Source organism: Oreochromis niloticus, linkage group LG23 (genome assembly GCF_001858045.2).
Source record: "Oreochromis niloticus isolate F11D_XX linkage group LG23, O_niloticus_UMD_NMBU, whole genome shotgun sequence".
NCBI classification, from domain to species: domain Eukaryota; kingdom Metazoa; phylum Chordata; class Actinopteri; order Cichliformes; family Cichlidae; genus Oreochromis; species Oreochromis niloticus.
In genome coordinates, this window is record NC_031986.2 from 27650424 (window position 1) to 27670400 (window position 19977).

Here is a 19977-nt window from a genome sequence, read left to right on the forward strand (position 1 = left end):
TATCTCTTTTTATACAGGACTTGTGGGAGTGTCCTTTAAGGTGCAGCTGTCAGCAATGTTCAACCTTTTCAGTGTCTTGAAGCTTGATGCTCAATCATCCAGGAAAGTAAGTCCTAAAAGGTTGATTCTTGCCGTCACTACACAGAATAAGTGCTAATCCATTGATGCATCGTGAGGGACATTAATGTATTAATGACATTAATGACATTAATCATATTAATGTACAGAATTCACCTGCCTGCTGCTACTACTGCACATTCACCCAATGTATATACTATGTATATATATATATATATATATATATATATATATATATTTTATTCCTCTACCCCCCCCCCCCTTTTTTTGCACATGTCGAGGAGCGTGTCAGGATACATTTCACTGTGTGTTATACTTGTATAACTATGGATGTGACAAATAAAGAAGCTTGAACCTGAACCAAGGATATACACAATATCAATATATATCTGCACTGCTTTTTGAAGTGTTTCATTGTGTTTGCTGGTACAGATTTTGGTCAATGTTCATCTTTCAGTACAGGTGTGACTTAGCATCAGCTGCATGTTACCAAAAGCAAGCTGAGCAAGTTATCAATAAAGGTTAAAAATAACAGAATCTCATCAGAAATCAGGATCAGTGCTGCTGCATTTTAATGCTTTTATTGCAAATAAAAATTAAATACAAGTAAAAAATTTTTTTTTTAAAACCCAAGTGATTAAAAGCAAAGCATTTTAGCAGCTATTAACGCTTCTTTCATTCAAAAGATGAGCCATGAAACATGAAATCTCTTTCCTGCTCAGCCAGTTGGGTCAGCAAAATACCTTTCAATCTATCAGCAGCGTCCCTTTTTGACTGTTAGTGATGATACACTTCCTTAAACTTGTTGTGAAAGATCAGAGTTCAATAAACAGGTTAGGCACTTGCATTTGACTTACGGGTCTAATTTCACTTTCAATTTTACTGCTATCATTGGATTTCTCTTTCTAAAGTAATTGAAGATTCTACTTTTATTTAAAAAAATGTTATTTTAGAAATAAGATGAGATTGTCAGAAAGTTCAATGATCATTCCAGTTTTAAAAAATTTCTATTTTCTCAAAATGATTTCATGGTTTAAGCTTTACAGGACCAGGTTAAGATGACAACTATCTTTCAGAACACATAAAGCAGTATGAATTAATTAAATTACAAAAATGATAAAGGAGGAACAAGGAAAAGATACGACAGAAGTTAACAGGGAGAGATGTTATGAGGAAACTGTCATTCATTGAGTGTTCAGACGTTTCTCAGTTCCTGGAGCTTTTACTCAATCAAGGAATGGATGACTTAAATTAATTTGTCAGTAACGTATTAAAATACAGTGTATATTTCTCTACTGTAGCACATCTCCAGCCAAACAGATCATGTCTCCATGTCTGCCAAGAAATAGCAATGATTATGATCTTTACCTAACCCTAACCTGGTAGTTTTCTCTAATCATTATCAAAGAATGCATTTTATATTGATAACTTATAAGACAACAATACAAATGAAGTGTAAAAATCTGTTAAAAATTGTGTTTCTGATGTTAGCAGCTAAATGTTTCACACCACCTAGTCCTTCAACTTCCAAATCCAGACTTTTTTCCTTTTTTCCTTTTCAATATAAATTAAAATGTGCACTTATGCATTTGCGATAAATTAAAAAAAAATGTCAGTCTGACCTAAATGACCTTCATTTGTGCTGATGATTGCTTGTTGTATGTCCTGCTTGATCTTTGGAGTCAGTAACTTAGACTATATTATGAGACAGTTTGGTGTTACATTTGCTTGCAGAATTACAAAAAATGTTTAAACTTTTTCTGATATGGTAGTACAATTCATCACACTGGCAATCAATTGTGATAACAACCGACAGTTGTATAATTACATAAGGAACTAACAAGAAGCAGGTGAAACCCCATAAAACCATGAAGAAGAAAAGAGGAAACGATAAACAATAAAACAAAAAGAAACAAGGAAATTTAGTAAATGCACTATACTCCAAACAAGTAACTGATAAGTAATTACTTATTCAAACAGGAGGTTCTCTTTAAACCGGAGAAGTTATGAGGAAACTGTCATTCATCCAGCGTTGTGGAAAGAACAAGCTTATGTTTTAGATTGCTGTTGTTTCCTTAGTGGGCTCCTCGTTTCTCTCTCAGGAGAACTTCCTACTACCATTCATGCTGCTCATAAACCTTTCCTATTATTATAAACTTAGCAGCTATAAATATATATTTTTTAAAGTTTCCAGTCAGATTGAATTTATACCTGACAGGACATGTCATGGTCTCCCAGTCCTCATGTTCTGTCTCTATCACTCTGTCTCTCTTTGATGTCAAATCTTTGCACTACATGTGGTATGCAAGCTCAGGTGAAGCTTAGACATTCTGTTATTTAGCCTCTACATCAATGAGTGTGTCATGGCAATAATATGCAAATGTATGTATGATACCATAATGTATACACTTCACTAGCTGGGCCCACGTCCTCATTTGAGGTTTGACAGTGTTTTAGTAGATAAAGTTGAATTGCTTGGGCATGAATTGAGCCGCAGTTTAGGGAAGGCCTGGAAGGGGACTGGCAGTGGATCCCAGGCCTGGCAGATCCCCATGTGCTAAATAGAAGTGAAGAAGTTAAAGAATTAAAAAGGGAGGGAGGGTGGGGCACGTAAATGAGAACAAACAGCTTGTAGAACTGGGGGAACCTATATAGATGAGAACCGGAATGAGCGTGTTTGGAGGCGTGGTGTCACTCCTGAAATTCAGATACTTTATCTTCAATTTAAAAAAAAGAAATGGAGTGAAGAACATAGTAATGTTAGCAATGGGAAGATTCATGAGGTGGCTTAATCAGTCATGTCTTACTCTTGATATAAGACTAAAAGTATGTTCTTCTGAAAAACAAAATAACCTGTTAGAGCAGACATTTTCATTGAGGCTGAGATGACTTAAATTGTAAGGTGAGCTTAAAAAAATCTATATGATTCTCTATTCATCACCATCAGAGGCTGCCTCCCCATGGATACTGCCTTCATACATGGCATAATTCAGTCCCATGTTGGGGACAAACTGGAGATACAGTCACTAAACCACTGGAGTCTTTTTATAAACAAACTTTAAGAAATGCTGGACAAAAAGTAAAAGACATAAAGTAAGAGACGGAACAAGAGAATATAAAAATTAGCACTAGTACTAATGGCCATGTTAAAGAAGGCGGGGAGAGTTTGTGCTCTTGGAATCGAGCGATTTTAATGTTATGTATTAGTTAGTCTTGAGTTCAGTATTTTCTAGAGTCTCTTAGTTTTCATTGTTTATATTTCTAGTTCTTGAGTGATTATGTTTTTGATTATGTTCTCCTTTTGTGTTCAGTCTGTATAGTCTTGTCTCTGTTCTGCCGTCAGTGTCCCCATGTTTGTTTACCTTTGTTCCCCCAGTCATGTCTCCATGTCCGCCTGGTCTCTCTGTGTTCTGCCTTCATGACTATCTGTCTGGTTTCTGTGTCTTGTCAAGTTATAACGTCTGTAGTCCTGTCCCTGTGTTTATCCCCTCCTATACTCCTCCACAGTACTCAGTACACAGTTTTATGTTAATTCTCCATCAACTACTAAGGAATTACAGTTATTTTTATCCACAGTCACCCATTTACAGACATTCAAAATTAATTGGAAAAATTAACATAATAGCGAACATGAAGACTCTTTATTATTTGAATAAAAAAACACTTTAGAGTCAGAATTTTTCCGCAAGAACTTTATTGGATCCCTTTTGAGTTGCTGCCCGTTTGTGGGTCTATCTACCTTCAGGTTTGTATTTAATCATGGGAAAGCTGCTCTTTTGGGTTAAGATCAGTTGGCTGATTTGACCATGTAAGAATATGCTTTTTCTTTACCTTAAAAACTCTTGAGTTACTTTTGCAGGATGTTTTGAGTCATTATCTGTTTGCACTGTTAAGCAAAGTCTAATCAGTTTTGCAGCATTTGTTTGAGTCCGATGAGAGGGTATAGCACTGTACACTTCAGAATTCATCCTGCTACTTCTATCAGCAATCATATTATCAGTAACAACCCCAGTGACCCAGTTTCAATGGCAGCCACATTTCCAAATTCAACAATGCATTTGGGAACGGATAAATAACAGGGATAGCAATTCAGAACCGGTTACTGAAGAGCATGTGTAAAATATATTTTAGATGAAATATGTATTTTACATTAAGTATATAAAATATGTGGCAAAAGCTGAGAACTTGCACAGTTTTCTCACTCAAAAACTGATAAATAATCCAGTATGGGAAATAACTCCCATGCAAACCAATGATGTTTAACCAAAACATGATTACATATAATTAAATTCCTATTTATATAATTAAAAAAAACAAACCAAGCACAAAGTGCTAGGCCTTATTCATCAATTGGTGGAACACAAACTGGGAAGGAGTTATTTTCTATTAGTATATACTGTATGTGCTGTCAGACAAAGTTATGATATAACCTGTGGATGATGTCCCAAAGCTTGGGTCCATCATCTCTGTAGTAGAAGTTTGGTACATCTTTCAATCCATGCTCTTCAATATCGTCTGGGATACAGAGAATAGAATAGAATAGAATAGAATAGAATAGAATAGAATAGAATTCAACTTTATTGTCATTGCACATGCACAGGTACAGGGCAACGAAATGCAGTTTGCATCCATCCAGAAGTGCTTTAGCCGTGTGTCAGGAGTTTTCCTGTATTGCAACCCAGGTTGGAATAAAACGCTCAGACAGGTTACCGGTAACCTGTCTGAGCGTTTTATTCCAACCTGGGTTGCAATACAGGAAAACTCCTGACATTTCTTGGTCCTTCGAGCCGGATGGGACACAGCACTTTTGTGTGACCCCACAGGGAAACCTCATCGAGTCCTGACGTCGTGAGAAGCCCGCGCTGAAGTCTGTCGACAGCTCCTGTCCAGGTACAGGATAAAGACCAGAAGCGTGAATTCGGGTTCTGGCCAGCGTTCTTATAAGTGGTCCACGGCGGTGGGGGTCGATGAGGTAGACCTGAGAGACTGGCAGCAACCAGGTGAATATTAACACTCAGACACCTCGCGTAAAACGTTTAGGCTCGCCCAGAGGGGCTGGTAGCATTTTAAAATAAAATAGAGCTCGTCTGGGACTGGTAGCTCCCCCGTAGTGGGTAAAATAGGCTCGCCCAGAGGGGCTGGTAGCATTTTAAAATAAAATAGAGCTCGTCTGGGACTGGCAGCTCCCCCGTAGTGGGTAAAGGTAGCGCGCGTATAAAAGTACTGTTTTGTCTTACTATTGTTTTATTTTTGTTGGTGGAATAAGTTGATTTTACAGCACAATAAGGAGGCTGAACTATTCCACTGTTTTGTTTGCTGTTAGCTACCCAAGTACTGGTGAAAAGAGAGAAACAGGTCGTGTTTCATCACGTAAAGATGACACCGCTTTCAAGAATAGCTTGAAAGTAGAAGGCCGTGTCAACTACCTCTCTCGATTCTCGTGCCAGAGAAGGTGCCGCAGTTGTGTAGTTGTAAAGTATTAAAATTAAAAGGATTAAAATGGGTAATGAAGCTTCAAAACTCACTGCTGATGAGCAGTGGTTAGAAAAGAAATGTCCAGGGGCCGGACAAATTAGTGCATATAGATGGAGAAATCCAAAGAAAACCTAAATGTCCCACGTGGGAGGGAAAATGCATTGACTAAATTATAAGAATCCCTCCAAGGAGAAATAAATACTGAAAAGGAAGCTAAAAAGAAAACAAAGAGTACACAAGAGCTGTAATATTTTAAAGCATGGAAAGTGGAATGAAGCGGAATAAACAAAAGGTTAAATTAAGGTTAACTTAAAGTAGAGCTTATCTAGTGATAAGCATGATAATAGGAGAGGTTAACAACCTGTAAACTGGTATTAACAATGAAACATAGTTGGCATGACGACCGTGCCTAGAATGAATAGAATGCATGAAACCAGATAATTCACACAAAATATATCAAATAAAAAAGAGAGATGCATAAGGTATATTAAGGCTGTGTCATTGTTCAGCCAAGGAAAATGTCTCCAGCTTGGGAAGGTGTGAAGCTGCAGATTCACACAGACCCGTGATGGATACATAATAAAATATAAGCTAATATACTATTGTATATTAGTAGTAAAGTAGTAAAGTAGTGTATTGTAATATACTATTGCTGTTATAAAAAAGGAAAAACAATACTATGATAACATTAACAATGACATACTATTAATAAGAAGGGGCACCTCAGTCAGTTATGATGTGAGGTGGAAGATTGTTAAAAGTAGTCTGAGTCAAGCTTAAGGTTTGCTCAAACTCAGTACAATGATATATGAGATGAAGAAAATAAGGAAATAACTACACTAATCAGGTGCATAGAGACACTTGACCTGCTTGTAAACCTGTCATCTTACATGAGACTTTGTTAAGATGAAGACCTATACTAACAACTAATGAGAAGCTGAATTAAATATGTGGACACTACCAAGCTAATGAGGAGCGGTGACGCGCATGGAGATGCTGGTTTTGCTCACTACAATTGTATAAATAGAGTTTGAATTCATTACTGTGGATGTACAGTGAGTGACCTCTATATATCTTGAAAAGCATATCTGAAATACTCGTATGAAAGCATATTTTGAGTGATTCTAACTGTGTGAATGCTGTGAGTAGTAGGTTTTGAGTGATTGGGTGTGATTTGTACAAAAATAATAAAATATAAGTAATAATAACACTACAAAGGTTCATAGTGGAGTGAGTGAACGAGTGGAAGTGTGTGTGATGATTCCTGATGTCTGAAAGAGCTCAATTTAAAAGTGTGTGTGAAATAAAGGTGTATTGTTTTTAGATCAAGATTTAGTAGAATTAAAGAGGGTTTATAGACTATGAATACAATTTGTTTTATTTTTTGTTTGTTTGCTTAGTGAGTCTGGAAAACAAATTTGTGATCATACTTGTGGATCACAGTGACATATCATGATTAGGCACATGATTTAACAATGACGAGTTTTAGAGCTGTGAGCTATGAGCTATAGGCAATGCAAAGTTTTTCCTAACTTAAAAGTTTGAAATATGTAAGATGTATGAATTCTTTGAGAAATAGGAATTGCCTAAAATGCCTTAAGTCAAAATGTAGTGTTGCATTTACAAAGAAGAAAGCGGAAGAAGCATTCAGTAACTTAAGAATAGCCTAGGACGAAACTGTGTAGGCTATGCAGTAACCACAGCAGATAGAGTTGTAGAAGCGAAACCGTTGACATCCTCACACACGCAGGCCAAGATATAAATATATACACTGACAGACAGTATGTTTTTTCAGCTGTGCAACACTTTGAGATCTTCTAAAGACACTGTTGGAAGTGTTTATATTGCCAAAACAGTTCAAAGGTCACTGAAGGCAATAACTTTGCAGACCAAAGCCGCAAAAGCAGCAGCACAACAATTGTAGACACATTAATGTCTGACTCCTCAATGCAAATACCACTTGATGTGCTTATAAACGAACAGAAAGTTGCACCAACTACAGAACAAAAGAGGTGGTTAAAAGGTGGAGCACAGCCAGAAAATGATTTGATGACTTGTAATAGCAAACCAATACTACCAAAGTACACATATCAGCAGCATTATTGTCAACAGGAGGGGGGGTAGGAATGGTAGATAAAATTGTCGGAACATGCATGATTTGCCAAAAACCTAATGCACATAATGCGCATAATGCACACCACCTCATCCTTTTCATACAATCCACATGAGTCTATTGAGCTAAATGAAAGCCAAGGCTCAGAATACGCTCTAGTGATCATAGACATGATCTCAAAATGGCCAGAAATCTATCCAGTAAAAAAGCAGACGCCATCTCAGTAGCAAAATGTTTGTGCAACCATTTTATTTCAATATATGGCATCCCCACTCTGATAAGATCAGACAATGGGACACATTTTGTTAATGAAGTAATCAGTAAGGTCTCTGAAGCACTGGGAAATAAAACAGAGACTGAGAAAATGCATGGAAGAAACAGGGAGACCATGGCCTGAGTGTATAGGCCTGGTAAAAATGTGGATGAGACTGACACAAAGTTCTCAGAAACTCACAACTTGAAATTACTTGAAAATAAAGAGATTGTTCTAAACAACTCTCCAGTATTTTGCAGGTTGAAACCAGGTGATTGGATCCTGATCAAAGTTATCCAAAGGAAAAATTGGAGTTCACCAAGGTGGGAAGGTCCTTATCAAATGCTACTCACCACACCAACTGCCTGCAAAATAGCAGAAAGACCGTCCTGGATTCATCGAAGCCACTGCAAAAAAGTGAGTGACAACATAGACTAAGAGACGCCGACGCCCCTGCCTGTAGGTGATCTAGGAAGGTGGAGAGAGGGCTGTTTGGGTAGAATCCCGCCCTGTTCTTCTCGCCCCTAGTCTACTCACCTATAGGACCTGGTGCGTCTGGTCACCATGAAGACGCTCATCCTCCTAGTGGCTAGTATTGCACTCCTGGTGAGTTTATTAACACTCACCCGAAAGAAAGAAGATGAACAACGCATGGTTTCGATATATACATGACAGCACACCCAGAAAAGACTGCTATGCTTGCTCCTATATGCCCCCAACGACACAATACGCCACCTTGTATGCGAAGGGAATGGACATAATTCAAGCCAATGGGAAACACCACCAACTGCAAAGCAGTACAGACACACGCTCCTGGAGGGCCCGTGAAGAGCAGCAACATCTCAAATGGCACCTTCTGGGTGCAAGGGATGGCCTGGGATATCCTTCCTGGGAATTGGACGCCACGTCAACATCAACGTCAACAACAAGGAAAAGACGAAGCACCCCAGACCTCAAGCAGCATGATTCCATATGGGGTTCCGATGTCCTAGAGGAATCTAAACTTTGGACTTTTTCTGAATGCTTCATGTAAAATCGACGACGAACAGGATCAGGAAACTGACGCTCTGCGCATTGCAGTAATGCAACACAGGGTAGCATTGGACATAATTCTCGCCGAGAAAGGAGAATTCTCTTTAGCAACACATGTTGCACATACATTCCAGATAATGTGCACTCACCGAACATGACTGATGCTCTGAAAACACTCAGACAACTTCGAGATGCACAACAACGAGACTATGTCACAAACACAGAGAACTGGCTTACGTGGCTTTTAAGCGGCTCTTGGAAGTCCCTGCTGATTAAAGGACTTGTTTTCGTTGGTGTTCTTCTGCTGTTGTTGTGTCTGTTCACTTCATGTGTCGTACCTTGTTTGAAGAACATGGTATCAAAAACAGTAACTGCTTCAATTCATGCTTACATCACCCTATCACAGAATGATGAAGATGATAATGAGATAGACACTTGGATATAACATACTCACAAAACCCACTATTTTATGATGTCTTGGCTAAAAATGTCTACAAGTGGCCATAGACTGATGCACTGTTAGTGGTTGCTATGTACATATATAGAAGGAAAGATCAAACAACAGGTGGGAATGTCAAAAGATTTCAGGATTTTGGCATTTTTATTATTATTTTATTTTATTACTTTATCTTTTGCTCTTTATGTTTATGTTTGCTCTTTCAGTAAGTCACACTTTGTGCAGACTCTTAAATGGGGAAGTTACACTCTGTACTCCAGTCTGCACGCAGCAGCTATTTTATCTCTTCCTGTATCACTTCCTGTATGTGCTTTCAATAAAAGACTACTTCTTTATGCTGAAGGGGAGAGTCTCTCTGAGTCTCCCCGTGTACACGGTAACCTGTCTGAGCGTTTTATTCCAACCTGGGTTGCAATACAGGAAAACTCCTGACACCGTGATATAGATATATTACAATATATATTAGCAATAATATAGACATGTAAGTATATTACAGAAATGGGTCTATTATGGTATGTTATAATGTACACGGTATGAAGTATGTTATGAATATTCTATAACTATAAGTATGTACAGGCTGTAGTGAGTACAAGCTATGTACAGGCTATGAACAGGATATAAATATGAAATAAAAAAACTATACAGAAATATGAGATATACAGTTATACAGAAATGTGAACTATGCAAGTTATAAACAGTTGTAGGATTAAAAATTATCATATGTACAGAATGATTATTTACACAGAACTATACAGTAGTGCAGTTAAGATAAGTGAGGTATGTGGATAATTTCTACAGAGGCTATATAAAGTGCTAGTGGTTGTGAGTGGTGGTTCAGTCCATGTTATTATTGTGTGTTTGAGGGTACGGTTGTCCATTGTGTGTGTGTGTGTAGGTGGTTGTGGGTGTGTGTATGTTCAGTCCATGAGTTTAACGTGGGTCAGATGTCAGGAGGGAGTTGTAGGTCACGGTGGCCAGTGATTTCTTCAGGATTTCGGCAGCACCCTTTCCACCAGAAGCTGTAAACTAGTGAACAGTCAAGGCACAATTAGAGGAGACTACATGATACTCAAAAAGAAGATATATTGGACTTTTCATACCTTAGCAAAAGAACCATTCTCAGATATCAGAATTTATCTGAAGCGTGTATTCATTATTTCAGAAAAATTTGGCTTTCTTGTCTGATTTATATTCACATTCTTTGTGTGTAGTCCTGTGTTTCACGGCTGCACAATCAATCAACATCAAAGTTATATAGCTGTGTGCCTTAACATAGAAGCATGAAGGCTCCTCAGCCTTAGTTACTGTAGATCGTTGGTTAAATGATCACCGAGCAATATTTGTTAATGTAGACCTGCCATAACTGTGGGGGACTAGTCCAACCGGAATAGTATGGTGGGGGGAGTTTTGTTCTTCCGGTACGGCCAGTGTGTTTTATCGTGTGCTGGAGTACATATTAAAGTTTCACAGTGGACTAACGTCGGGAGTGATTATTGGCTCATCACATCACACGAGAGTGCTACAGTTACCTTGTACAGAGGATGCACCATGGGCAGGTTGCGCAGCAGTGAGACTGTAAAAACCTCAGCCAGCAGGTGAGTGCGCAGCAGGTGAGCATTGAGTTCATACAGGTTGAAATCTGCACTTCTCACAAAGATCTTGGCCAACAACCAGTCGTACTCAGAATCAGTAGGGAAAAAGACTGGGTTGTCCTCTGCTAGTTTCTGTTTCAGCTGCGGGAGAAGAGGCAAAAATGTTGTACATTCAATCTACTTATTAGTACTGATTAACTAAATACAACATGGTTTTTAATGCCCCATGTTCTTCCCAGAGACCAGACAGCAAGGTTTGTCTACATCAGTGGTGGGCAATTCCATTTTTCTCACAGGGGTGAGATAAGACACTGGAACTGTTGTGAAGCTCTGCACTAATCAGGTGAACTCAGTTCTGGTCATTATTATTTTTATCTATTATTTTTTATCTAGTTCACAGTTTGTGCAACTGTGTGAATGTACAGTGTGTTTTAATGCTTAAACAATGTGTGATGCAGAAAGATAAGACAAACATAGTTATCAAATATATTTCAGCTCTGGAGCAACTTTGCAGCAGTTGCATCATGGTTCACATTTTGAACAGGACTGGCCAGATGTTTAAACTCACTTAAAAGACTTATGTCTTTTAAAGTGTTTGGAAAGTGTTCTGGATACTATTTTAGCTAAATTTCAGTGTGTGCTAGTCGGAATCACTTCTGCATTTTTTGAGTTTGCCCCAGAGATCAGAGATCAGCCTTAGGGCTAGAGATTGCACAGATTGTCTCCAATCTAATGTTACACATTTATGCAAATCATACTGGTCTTCTGTGTCTGATAAACCCTGGCTACATCACCTCAGAGAGGGTGTCATGTGTTAAAACATTCAAAACATTCACTGACCTCAGGTTACATCGTTATTGATCCATGAGATTGTAATGCTACTTTCACAGCACTGTTATAGATTATTAAACCCCGATTCTTTTGTCCCCATGATAGAACAGAGAAAACCCGACTCATAGTGGTCAAAACATTTTATATTTCTTTTTATTCAATCATCTTCCGGAAGAGAGAGTCCTGCACAGCCCAAACGCCAGTTGCAGAAACTCTAACATTAGAAGCTCAAGATATGTCTCATATAGTGTTATTTTTGTACTTCAGACGTCACACACGTCACACACAGTTTCATTACCAACATTCCTTATATGGCAAAGTTCCTCTTTTCTGTGTCTGATTTATTAATATACCTGTGCACTAAAACTTCCTGTGCAGCTTGCAATAACTTCCCCTTTCTAAGGTCTGTTGCCAGGGCAACCTGTCTAAACTTAGTTTCACTCTGTCTGCTCCTCATATTCTGCAAAAACATGCAGTTTCTGGTCAGCCTGTGACCTAGTCAAGTCTGGGCCTCTCATAAAACAATCTAATGAGCAGATATGCATTAAAAAATATCTATCTATTTCTTAACAAGATCTTGAGGGTGAAAGCTCATCTTTAATTTCAGGTGTGACTGTGCATGAGGTAAGTACAGTTATGTTGTTGGAAATACAGGAGAAAACAAGGTTAGCTCAAAAACTCCTGAACTGAACTTCTTGCTTGGATGAACCAAGTCAAAGGACTTGGTGCTTCCTCAGCAGTATCCTTCTTTGATTGTTGTTTAATCACCTTATGCTATTCTGTATGAAAACAGTACAGATTAGATTCTAATGATTTTCTAAAGGGCCACTCTGAGTCCAACAACCAGTGGTTGCCAATACATAAACTAAAATGTATGTCCAACTTGTCAGGATGGTTTGTGCTTTAAGCTGGTGAATCTCACCTACATGGCCCACATTTGTGTCAGTTATTGCTGTCTTATTATATGTCCCACTTGATCTTGCAGATAATCTCAAAAGGTTTAACAAATTTTTGCCGCAAGGATTGCCAATTCACCTCTTCACACTGGCAATAAGTCATGATAACAACTGACACTTGGACTATAAATACACAAGGAACTAAGAATAAACAGGTGAAACCCCTTAAAAGAGGAGACATGAGGAAAAGATAAATGATAAAACAAAAGTAAATAAGGAAACTTTGCGAAAGCACTCTGCTCCAAACTAATAACTGATGAGTAATTAATCATTCAAACAGGAAGTTCTCTTAAAACCAGAGAAGATATGAGGAAACCGCCATTAATCCAGTGTTGCAGAAAAAAACAAGCTTATATTTTAATTTGTTTGTTGTCTGTCTTTGTGGGCTTCACAGTTGGCCACATTATGATTTAAAAAAAAATTACTTGGACTTGAACCAGTTGGAAATTAAAAAAAAAAAGATGTTCCATGACTTATCTCTATTACTGCACAACAAAAATACCTTCAAAAGGCTTTAAGGAAAAAAGAAACATAACTCAAGTCGCTAAATATAAAAGCAAAACTAAAGGAAAAAGCTGGAAAATCTCAACAATTCACATGACAAAAAAACTTTAAATGAAGAGGGTGTGTACCAAGGTAGGGATGCAGCTTTTCCTATCATAAGTTGTGAGCCTCCTCTCTTCGTTTGAGGGACCAGACCCTAAACCAGCTGTCATAGGGGAAAATACGGGGCACAGGGCTGTTACAGAAAAGCACTCAACCATTCATGCCCATATAAACAGATGTGGCAAATTCAGACTCACCAATTAACCTAACATGCATGTTTTGTTATTCAGGGAGGAATTGCAGTCACAGGGAGAACATGGAAACTGCTAACTGGCTAAATGGATTCATAAGATAGTGTTTGTTTTATGAAACTAAAACTGGAACTGAATTATGTAGTTTTGTAAGAAATAAACTTGCATCATCAGCATATAGTGCCTTATGAAGTCTAGCATAAATTTAAAGTTTTAAGACTAGACTCTAGTTGTTGGATTTTATTTAGATGTTACTTAGCAGGTATCTCTGTGTAGCTTGATAGACTATCTAGCTTAGCAGTCCATCCTGATGTCCAAAAACAAACAAACAAACAAACAAGAAAATCTTGGTAAAAGCCATAATTCTGTGATTAAACACGGATTTCAAATGGGTCACATGTCAAATGTTTCTCCGTACATCGTCTACAGTGTAGACTCTACAGACTCTTACTCAGACAGAGGTGAAACCACCATCACTTACATAATAAAAGCTCACTAAACTGTTAGAGAAAGAAGGGGCCCAGTCAATATTGAAATCACAGAAAAGGAAAACACAGTGCTTTAAGCTTAGAGCTTAATGTTAAAATGTGATCACAATGTGGCAGTCGGGCAGTTATTTTCTCATCACTTACAATAAAATTATTAAGATGATTAAATGAAGGAACGTCTTAAAGACACTGTTGTCTCAGAGTGTCTCTGTGTAGCTTTGCCAAAACGGAATACAGTAAATGATTCATTTTCTTGTTTGAAAGAATGAAAATATTTGTTTGATTCTTTTTTTAATATCAGGCTTCGCTGTAGATGAACTCAGCAATTAGTGAAAGCTACTAACACTAAGCACAACACAGTGTAGAAAGAAAAAAAAACTGATTCATTAATTTACTCGGACAAAAAATAAAATAAAATTCCAGAAACAAAACCAATCATGAAAACCTCACCTGTTTCCTTTCTCATTAACAAGATAAGATTTAAGATTTATTTACAATGTAAAAGAAAAGTTAAATCATTAGGATCAATTCTAAATCAGACCACAAGCTTTTCCATGCGCCTCCTTTCTAAACGTGAAAGAGATGCTGCAATAATAATTGAGCAAGCAAAAGAAAAGAAAAGAAAATAAGATTAATTTATGTTTTGAGACTGTTTTGAGAGTGTTTGCACAAATCACTAAATAAGAACTAATCACTGTGCAATAGACATTTGGCTGCTGCATCTCAATAATGAGTATATTTCATTGCTTATTTATATATGCTGTATTTATATATTGTAGAGATTAGAAAGATATTTTGCTGCTATTTTTATATCATCATCATTACCATTGCACTAATAATTAATATTGATATTGCATTCAGATGTTCAAGCATACTGGTATCATATTAGCCTTTATTTCAGGTCCAGTTATAACCACTTTAAACTGTTGAGTTGAATCTATAATCCTAAATGCTTTTGAATGCTTTTTATAATCTTAAATGTTTATAGGCAGATTACATTGCATTATATGAAAGGCTCACCTTTGAATATAATCTGGGCCTAAAAGTCTTGACAGGAAACTGCAGGTTTGCAGAGTGTGCTTTTGCAAAAGTGAAACTAAAAGCAGAGTGTAAGTGCAAGTTATTCTGAGGAGCAGTTTGGATGATGCTATTTGAATAACCAGGGTGTTCATTATTATTTTTTATATACTTTTATATTCTTTTATTAAGCTTCTAGTAGTGGTTCTTGCTTAAAAGATTTATTCAACATATTACACATATAGTTTCAGTTGTGTACGTGCTGGCCTTCCGTCTGGTGGAAAGGTTACAAGGTTTAGCTGGTGAGGTGAGAGGTGAAACAAAGTGCAGCAGAGGTGTTATTTGGATTTCCTCCTGTGTATCCCTCCTTAAAATGAACCTTAACAATATATATATATGTGTGTGTGTGTGTGTGTGTGTGTGTGTGTGCTATATTTATGCTTATATTTATATTCTCTTTTTCCCCTTTGTTTTTTATTCTAATTTCTTACTATGCAAATTTCTGTCTGCTACCGGAAACTGAATTTCCCAGAGGGACCTACCCGAGGGATTAATAAAGTATGTGAAACCTCATATTTAGCTCTCCTGACAGGTAAATATGATGTTTAGCTTGGTTAGACATTAGCAGGAAGTTAGCTAGTTTCCACTGAACGATGAGATACCATGTTCTCAATAAAGTATCTCTGCACAACTAAAGCAAATAGCACTGCTAAAACTTTGGATGTAACTGAAGATGGAAAGCTAAATCACAGAAAGCTGTAGGAAAGTTGGGCTAGTTGATATAAAATGTACTGCCTGGTGACTAGCTACAGAACTATGGTTAGGCTAATATAAATACCTTAGCACAGAGAAGATGAAGACGTAAAAGACTGCAGTTGCAGTTTGCACAACTTTTGGCCCAGAGGAGGGGAGACTCGCTAAGCATCTGGCTTAGCAAACAAATAAGTTCAGTAACTATTCGAGGCCAAATACAAATAACAGAATCACTCGTCACTGCTTCAAAGAGAAAAAGCAAGGCTGGAGTTAACGTTCTGACCACCTTTTCAAAGGTTTACAGCTGCTTTTATAAGCATGCTGAGTCTGATGGCATGCTGACTGATGCTATCACTTATAACTGGAGTCTGATGAGATAGTGTGCATGAAACACTGATACACCGGTGTGAGGGCCTGATTCTTGTCAAAGAAACAAATGTGTCACAGTAACAAAGATCTTCAGAGATTATGTGACACACTCTCAGGTGTTTTGTTGGGTATTTTACTTCCCAAAACTAGCTGAAGCAACTGGGCATTACAGATGCCATTCTGATTTCACTGACTAAGGTGGAAACATAATGACATTTGACGCAAAGTTATCAGAGCCTTTATTTCCGACAGTATTTGTTTTCTACAGCGACCCAAAGGCCTGTCCCACTAGAGTTTTGTAAAAACAACCAGGGCAATGGTTTTGCATGGCTGTTAATGAGATATTATGATCATAGACAGCATTAAACATTATTGCTTTTGGGGTTGTTCAAACTTCTTGAAAACCCTCAGATTTTAGTAGAATTTGTCTGTCCAGAACAGATCCATTCATGCAGGAGAGACACATTTAGAACTGAGCGTATTCTAATTGTTTCCAAATTGCTCAACTGAAGGATGCAAGGGACGGGGTGGCATGGAGGCAAATGAGCCACTGTGGCCAGTACCAAAGGGATCAGCTATGAGAAGAAGATGCAGGACAGAGAACATTGCAAAATTTGATCAAAACACTAGATGGATAATCTGGGTGGAGTAGAAGGCTTCACCTGTCCACAGTTGACAGCTGAGTGCTGTGCAGAGCAAGTGAAGATCGCCATGGTGACAAACTTGACCATCTCATCCACAGTGGTGAATTTCTGTGGAATTCCTGATGATCATAAAGAATAAACTGAATCACATCAACACACAGAAAGTAACTTTAAGATGGATTATATTAATATACAACATACAGATTATCATCATGAAAATTTACACTTTATTAAGAGCTCACCAGTGCTCTCTTGTGAAAGGAATCCATATTGAAAAATGTCCTTAATCTAGGCCTGCAGTTCAGAGTCTTGCTCGACCTCACCATCAGTCTTCTAGTAGAAGCTGAGTGTGCCCTCCACAAATCTTTGACAACCAAAGACACAGACAGTCAAACACATTCCTATTTGCATTAGAGGTTGTTCAGTACAATATTTAAACACTTATAATGCATAATGTATCATTATGAAAAATATAAAATGTACGAAACTTATTTCCACTTTATCAATCATTTTGTTTCAATATGCAAAAAAACCCTAGAAAATCAAGAAGGGGGCAAATACTTTTTCACAGAACTGTATATGTGTCTGTATGTACACTGTCTTCTCCTTAACAGATGGGACAATCTTTAGAGTTTCGTTAAGTTATTTCATCATCCCTTTGTGAAAGCAATGTTAAGAATTATAAATATAGCCCTCAAATATTACAGACCGGGTTAACAGACAAAGCATTAAACTGATATTTTGATGGCTATCAGGACTGCGTGAACCTTATGACAAGTATTGCAAAGTTTTAACTAAAACTTTATTTTTACGTTTAAATGTTTTGTGGCTGTTAATCCTATGTGAGAGAGCAAAAATATAACAATTTAAATGAATTACTATGAGGGCACCAGTTTGAGCTTAAATGATATTAAACATTAGTTCAACAGCCAAGTGATCCAGTAGAGTACAAAGTGTATGAGAATTGAGATCTTAAATTACTGACCAAAGAAATCAATACATGTAATATTTCCCTTTAAATGTGTCATTTAAAATTACAGTGAAAGATTTTTTGGTGATCATCACTGGCCATACAAGATTATTCCCTTAAACATCAAACCCAAGGTTTACGATTGGTTATATTATGAAAATATTTAGAATAACAACATATTTATCTGTTCCTTACATTAGCAGGGTGAAAAAGCACCACATGCTCAAATAGCGTTAAATAATGCAACCTGGTGTTAAATAATGTAGAATAGGTTACTCCCTTCCCATGCAGGGCGCGGATGTCTTCTATTGGCTAAAGTACCATTCATCCACTAACTTGCGCTCATGTCATATTAGTCCCTGTATTAGTTACTACTGAGAGGTAAACAGTGGTATTTGAGGATTGGTTAATAGGAGAGGCATGAAGCCAGGACTGCAACATGAATGAGTGGATGTTTTTACTTTTGTCTTACCTTCGAAATTCTTAAACCCCTATGCCACAAACCTTCACTCATTAAAAAAACAAAACAAAACCCACATTAAGAAGTCTGACTTGGAACAAAATCCAAGGCCTTACGAGGGTCTGGAGCATGATCTTGGATGGAACTTTAAAAACTGATGAAATGTTATGCTCTAATTCTTCACATGTGTTGTCAGACAAAGTGGCAATAGAACCTGTGTATGATGTCCCAGAGCTTCAGTCCATCATCCCTGTAGTGGAAGTTTGGCACATCTTTCAGCCCACGCTCCGCAATATCATCGGGGATACAGAGGGAGCTGTAGGTCAGCGAGGACAGTGATTTCTTCAGGATTGTGAAAACACCCTCTCCACCGAAGCTGTAAACTAGAACAGTCAAATCTCAGTGACAGACAAATACTTAAGATGATACTGAAAAAAAAAAGGGTTTCGGCTTGTTGGTCTTTTCATACCTGAGTGAAAACTCCATTCTTAGATATTAGCAGTTTCCGAGCTAAGAAGTTGATGTTTAGAGTGTAGCGAGTGTGAGGTATGAGGAGCTAGTGGAACAAAAGAAAATGATTATTAAAATCATGACTTTTTGCTTTCTTATTTGATGTTTTACACTCATGTGTTTGTTGTGTTTGCTGTTTCACTGATGTACAACCAAGAAGAAAATAAACAACTTATATTAACATCAAAAGTCTTGAATCTTTCTATAACAATTAGCTGCTTGTAAAATCTTGTAAATATAAGCCTGAGTTACCTTGTACAGAGGGTGAACCGTGGGCAGGTTACGCAACACTGACATTGCACCTCAGCCAGCAGGTGAGTGCGCAGCAGGTGAGCATTTAGTTCAAACAGGTTGAAATCTGCACTTCTCACGAAGATCTTGGCCAACAACCAGTCATATTCAGAATCAGTAGGGAAAAATATTGGGTTGTCCTCTGCTGGTTTCAACATGTTTTTTTAAATTCATCACCTTTGTTCTCCTTTGACCTTGAATGTACTGTCATGTTTTGAGAATGTGACAGTAGATATCTGGGTAACAAGAAGACTTTGCTGGAATGATTGTGAAGTGTATCTTAATTCATTGAGAATTTTCAAGGTCACAAGGGGGTGTCACCAAAAGACACCCCCTTGTACTCACTGTACTCGCTGTTGTGTTCTGCTGATGCTTCTGACTATTCTATTATACTGTACTATTCTTGTGAAAGAGAGCAAGAGGAAAAATATGAAAATATGAACCCTGAATCCTCCCTTAGTTATGCTGCAGTAGATGTAGGCTGCTGGGGGATTCCCATGATGCACTGTGTTTCTTTTTCAGTCACCTTTTTCACTCAGTATGTGTTTACACACCTCTCTGCATTTTATCATTAGTTATTTATAATCTCTGGCTCTTTTCCACAGCCTTTGTTCTGTCTTCCTTCCCATCATCCTCAACAGGTCAGGTCAGATAGCACTGGGGAATTCCTTCTTCATACACATCCCAGCTGGGAAGAAATGGAGAAAGAAATGGATGAGAGGAGGGGTAACGATGGTCCTCAATCAAAGAAGTTTGTTTGCACAAGTCTCTGCATAAATCATGTGTATGATTATTTCATGCTCAAATCTGTGATTCATCAATAACTTCTTACATGAATTTGTTCATACACACACACAGCTAAACCGAGACAAAACTGAAACTTTGATTGTT

General features: G+C 37.6%; 1 protein-coding gene across 1 annotated transcript; it reads right to left on the bottom strand.

The window, feature by feature from the left end:
- Window positions 1-10314: 10314 nt before the first annotated feature.
- On the bottom strand, window positions 10315-19570 carry LOC102077077 (arachidonate 15-lipoxygenase-like). Its single transcript, XM_025903464.1, has 3 exons — window positions 19048-19570; window positions 18755-18841; window positions 10315-10434 (listed from the first exon to the last, which is right to left on the bottom strand). The coding sequence occupies exons 1-3, from the start codon at window positions 19090-19092 to the stop codon at window positions 10339-10341; spliced, it is 228 nt and encodes a 75-aa protein (XP_025759249.1). The 5' UTR covers window positions 19093-19570; the 3' UTR covers window positions 10315-10338.
- Between the last annotated feature and the right edge of the window lie 407 nt (window positions 19571-19977).

Excerpts from the sequence above, each read along its gene's own strand:
- LOC102077077 (XM_025903464.1), bottom strand. The coding sequence starts at position 19,092 with ATGTCAGTGTTGCGTAACCTGCCCACGGTTCACCCTCTGTACAAG. Across the intron at positions 18,842-19,047 it reads CGGTTCACCCTCTGTACAAG|CTCCTCATACCTCACACTCG; the intron begins GTAACTCAGGCT and ends TTGTTCCACTAG. Across the intron at positions 10,435-18,754 it reads AGAATGGAGTTTTCACTCAG|TTTACAGCTTCTGGTGGAAA; the intron begins GTATGAAAAGAC and ends ACTGTTCACTAG.